Genomic DNA, 5,355 nt, shown 5'->3' on the forward strand with positions numbered 1-5,355 from the left:
CCTCTGAATTTCTGCAGACTTTGTGCTAAGGGTCTGTATGAGCTGCTTTGGAGACTCATGAGCTGATATGGAATGAGGTGTTTGGGGCATTGCTCCCAACAACAGCTCTGCCCAGCTTCCTATTTGCTGGTACTTTTAAAGACTTCACATTTAGGTTTTGGCTGCTTTGGCTCAGAGCAGAGGGTTTGGAATACACGAGTCTCTCTTTTCTCTCTGCTTGTGTTGTTCTTGCCCCTGGGGAGTCCCTTCGTAGACAGCCTATGTGTTATGTCAAATATGCACTAAAGCTCATTTTTCTGTCTTCTTTCTTTTTTTTTTCCTTCTATCTCAAATATTTTTCTGCCCTAAGAAACTCTCTACCTTCTGCCCCACACCAAAAGTGATCAGGTGCATGACCAACACCCCTGTGATTGTCCGGGAAGGTGCTACAGTCTATGCCACTGGGACTCACGCAGATGTGGAGGATGGGAAGCTCTTGGAACAACTGATGGCCAGTGTAGGCTTCTGCACCGAGGTGGAAGAGGACCTGATAGATGCTGTGACGGGGCTCAGTGGCAGTGGCCCTGCGTATGTATGTGCTGCTTCCTCAACTTGTGACAGTTTTGGGGAGAGCAGTGGGCTTTGCACGGGGTGAAAGTCTTTGCAACTTCGGTTTGTCACTTCTTGTTTTTCTCATCACTCCATTTGCGATGGGGCATGTAATCTAGGTATCCAGTTTTTAACCAGTTTGGGTCAACAGCAGAAGTCCATTACAGGTCAGATGAGTCTGAAGTCCACAGCCAGCGTGCAGTGTCCACACATCCATGTTGCAAAACGTGGGCCTGTAGTTAGCATGACCCAGAAGCTCCCATTCCCCCCCACACCTGGGCTGGAACTAGTGGGAGGGAAGCCTGACATGGCAGCCATGCAGAAAAGGGGGAGGCTTTTGGCAAGTCTGTAAGCGACACAAGTCACAGTGTGATTCTGGATTCTTTCTTCTCTAAGAATATCAGTCTTGGGGTAGAGACTTTCAGTCACCTTCTTCCTCTGTCTGGTCTCAGGCGTTCACTGCCCTGGATGCTCTGGCGGATGGGGGAGTGAAAATGGGACTTCCCCGCAGGCTGGCTGTTCGACTTGGAGCACAGGCTTTGCTGGTCAGTATTTCCTCCTCCAGAACACATCTGAGTCTGCCTGCTCTGTGCAGACTCTTCTGCACATCATGGTTTGAAATGGTCTTGATCCTTTTACTGAATCTACTTTAAGAAACATGTTTGGTTTGTCTGCACTCGGGTTCCTGGTGAGGGGACATAGGGAGCGTCTGCAGCAATCTGCTGGTGCTGGTGGTGGTGGTGTGGGAACTGGGGCCTGGGGAACTGTGACTCCTCTGCAGCCTTTTTCAGCTCTGAAAAGTGTTTTGGCAGCCTGCTAATGGCTCTCAGGCAGGAGCCCAGTTTTGCCCGCACTGAGGGTTAGGTGATGCTCTTTGCAGTGGAGAACAGGAGCATTTGACAGTCAGTTCCTCAGTCAGGGCTCTGGCAGCTGTTTTATCTTCCTCTGCACAGGGTGCTGCCAAAATGCTGTTGGAATCTGAGCAACATCCTGGTCAGCTGAAGGACAATGTCTGCTCACCTGGGGGAGCCACCATCCATGCCCTGCACTTCCTGGAGAGCGGTGGCTTTCGTTCCCTCCTAATCAATGCTGTGGAGGCTTCCTGCATCCGGACAAGGTAGGCACCTAGGAGTTCCTAAAGAGTCTGCAAAACTTGCCTCCCACACTCCCTATCTCCTCCTTTTGCTATCTCTTTCTCTCCCACCATCCCATTGCAGGGAGCTGCAGCATCTGGCAGACCAAGAGAAGATCTCCCCAGCAGCCATAAAGAAGACTTTGCTGGATAAGGTGAAGCTGGAATCTCCTTCTCTGTCCGTGGCATCTGCCACCAAAGTCAGTCTGTTTACCAATAAGAGCCCCAGCAGCAAGAAGAACTGACCAGGCTGCTCTAGTCTGGTGGTGCTGAACGTCCGTCTCCTCCATACCTTTTATTTTTTGTCTAAGGAAGAACTCTCACTCTGAATCTTGGTGTCCCCATATCTGGCTCTTGGCTCGCAGCAGCTCTGGGGCTCTTGGCTTGCAGCAGCAACACTGTAGGAGAGGATCTTTAACCTGTAGTGGGGTTGGTACAAACTGTCTTTGGCATTGCTGTTCTCTCTTGGGTAAGGGCGATACCATCATCAGAGCTTCATCAGGGGCATTGTTTGTCCAGAAGCCTTGGATGCTTCTAGGACTCGGGCACAGTTTCTGGTGTCCTGTGCAGAAATGGTTTCTAATTGGATTTTTAAAGAGGTTTCAGAATGCCTTTTGGTCTCAAAGGTTTGAACCAGGCCCTCTTGCCCCATCTTGCACTTGCTGTCAGAGCTTTTGTCTTGTCACTTTTTTAGCTAGGTGCAGATGCTGCCACACAAATGCAGGGCTGTGCACTAGTTTAGAGGCTGGGCCCTAAAGCATCTCTCAGAAGGGACCAAAGTGCCTCTGCCCCATCTCCCGTCTGCCTTGACTTTGAGACAGATGGTACGAACCTCTGGACCACACTCCATTTATCTCTTTGCTGGCCACCCCTTCTCTCTGCTCTCTCTGTTTTGGGGAACCATGAACTGCTCTCACTATCCCTCCTTTGCTGGTAGCCTGGCTTGGGTGGTTGGGCTCTGTCTCTGACACCTCTTCATGCTCTCTGTGGGCAGAATCTGCTCTCACATGCCTGTGGATATGTTTCAGTGTCACTGTGCTCCCTGATGCTCTCCTTGCTCTTTGCACTGCTCCTGGGGCAGCTGGGAGGAGAGCTGAAGTCAAGGACAACCTCCTCCAGAGAAAGCTGCCTTCTGTACCGTTCCCTGAGACTCGAGCAGGGTTTTGTACCTGGGTGCTGGGCTACTGCATGCCAAGCAGGACTCTTCCTCAGCACCTTTCCTTGCATCAGGCTGTACGTCCTTGGACTGCAGTGTTGATGCCTGTTGGCAGTGGCTGCTCTGCTTCAGCTTGTGCAATCCAGCTGCGTTGTGGTGGACTGGTTGACCCTTCCAGACAGCATTTCTCCTGGCAGAGCCCCTGGGCTGGTGAAATCCAGCACAGCCACCCTCAATGTCCCCTCATGTTGGCACAGTTACATCTCTGGTATTTTCTAGATTGCTTCTTTTTTTATTGCTTTTTCTTTGAAGGTGTTGCACTGCTAATGGCTAGAAGGGGAATACACCTAGAAGTTTCAGGCTGTTTCATGCGGTTGCATTCCTAGTTCTTTAGAATACAAGACTAAAGGGAAACAGAGTTATCTGGCCTGGCTTGCAGCTCACATCTCATCCCATCCCATCTTGCCTAGCTTGTCCTGCATGAGACCCAGGAGGAAAGTCAGTCCCTGCTTGACACAAGAGAGGTTCAGGGTGGGCTTGGGAATGCCTGATGTCTGTCCAACATCAAGAATGTGCTTGATGAAACACATGCAGATGTCTACGTTTTTGCAGAGGAGGAAGGGCCTTCCTGTTCTGGTCTAGAGAATTTCCCAGGTCTGATTCAAATTTGTGAGGAAGAAACTGCAGCAAAGTATGGGTTCTAGAAGCAGCGGTCCCTTCTGCCCCTGAAACTCCAGTATTTGTGAGGAGGGAATCCCTCCAGGGCTGTGGGAATCCCTCCAGGCAGGGAGGGTGGCCCTGCTTGACCCTGCTGGCTGGCGTGGCCCCCAGCACCTGCCTGGGTGTCAGCCGGTGTTGTGCTGTGTTGAGGGCAACGCACCACCTCTCTCCCCTGGGTCTGCTGGGGAAAGGGATGAATGAGGGTAGTAGGCTCAACGGGCAGAAGGGACCAACACCCCAATCAGACAGGTGTATTACAGCCCGTCATCTAGAAGGATGGTTAAAGACTTGGGAGCCAGCCCCAGAACAGCAAACTGTGTGTGCTGCTTTCTGTATATTCTTTATGGCCAGTGTCCCTGCGTGGCTTCCTTCCCTCTCTAAATTTCCCCCAGAGTCTGAGTCCTGTCCCAAGCCAGAAGACTGCACAAAGATGCCAGCTGCACCTACTGCTTCTACGGGGCTGCAGCGGGAGCAACAGGCTGGAGGGGATGGAGTGGATCTGAGGGGATGGCTCGTACTGTATTCTACCCTGGGGGCTATACTGGAGGAGTGCTGGGAAAAGGAGGACATTTAAGATGGGCTTATTGTCTCCTGAGGAATCCTGGACATGCAGGTTGATTTAGGAAAAACATTTTTGTATCAATGCAGAGGCTGCCAAAGGTGCTAGTAATGCAAAGCATTTTTAGCGTTAGGCTTTCGGCTGGTAGCAGGGTATGACCATATAGGCATGAGAGATCGTTCTCTTTCCTCTTTACATAATAAACTGCTTCTCTGACAGAGCTGTGGCTAATCCCGGCTGTTTGGACTGGGTCTGTCTCTTGCCTCTGGCAGTGGCCATTGGATCCTGGCCGCCAGCAGTGAGCGCGCTCGAGCTGTGCTGCAAACCTGTCAGGATGGTGTGTCTGGGCATGGGACAGGCAAATGTATCAGCCCGTTTCTCCTTGTCACCACTGGCTCCTGAGCAACAACACAAAAGTTATTCTAGAGCTACCAGTTTTCAGAGATTTTTAAAGAGAATGGAAGGAGGAAAGCTACCTGGCTGAAATCTGACATGAAGGACTTGGAGCACTAATCATTGGAGTATCCCAGCCCCTTGGGCGTTCTGGCAGTTCTGCCACCACATATGAGATTCCGTGGGAGGGGAGTGGGTGCTGCATGTTCCTCCGTTTCCCTGCTCAGAAGCTGTGAATACACCCCACACACGGGCCAAACTGAAAGTCTGATGGTTTAAGTGCTGGCTGATGCAAAATGACAGGGAGCTCTGCAGAAGGTTTCCACTTGGCTGATAAAGTGCAATGCAGAATAAAAGATAAGATGACTGAGCTTGAACCCCTCTGCAGGGAGATTTACAGACTGCCCCAGTGTACCCCAGCAAGGCAGAGGTGTAGATGAACTTTAACTCAACTGGCCACCACAGCAGGTGGAAACTCAGCCTGTCAAAGGCTACAAAAGAGCACCACAGGACTCAACTACACCTCCCTTGTGCGTGGCAGAGCACAGCCCTGCTGCTGCTGCTGCTCGGGGCCCAGACTATTTCCTCCTGAGGAGCTGCTTTCTCCAAGGTGCTGCCTTAACTCCTGTTTGCCCAGTTTCATTGCTGCGCCTTCCCCTTGTCCTTCGTCCTTCTCTACGGTCCTCATCGTGTCAGCTCTGCTTTGCTTGTGGCACAGCAGTAAGTGTAGCAGGCGCCAGCGATGCTGTGTTATGGACCCACAGGTACAGCAGAACGGGTGGAAACACCTGGAACAAGCCTGGCATC

The 5,355-nt window shown here is 51.4% G+C and overlaps 1 protein-coding gene across 1 annotated transcript; it reads left to right on the plus strand.

Moving 5' to 3' along the window:
* Positions 1-352: 352 nt before the first annotated feature.
* LOC104520643 (pyrroline-5-carboxylate reductase 2-like) lies at positions 353-2,048 on the plus strand. The gene is made up of 4 exons (XM_010162386.1): positions 353-571; positions 1,041-1,133; positions 1,542-1,705; positions 1,806-2,048. Exons 1-4 carry the CDS (start codon positions 392-394, stop codon positions 1,963-1,965), a joined length of 597 nt encoding a protein of 198 aa, XP_010160688.1. The 5' UTR covers positions 353-391; the 3' UTR covers positions 1,966-2,048.
* The last annotated feature ends 3,307 nt before the right edge of the window (positions 2,049-5,355 follow it).

Source organism: Antrostomus carolinensis, unplaced genomic scaffold, assembly GCF_000700745.2.
Source record: "Antrostomus carolinensis isolate BGI_N321 unplaced genomic scaffold, ASM70074v2 scaffold37122, whole genome shotgun sequence".
Lineage (NCBI taxonomy): Eukaryota > Metazoa > Chordata > Aves > Caprimulgiformes > Caprimulgidae > Antrostomus > Antrostomus carolinensis.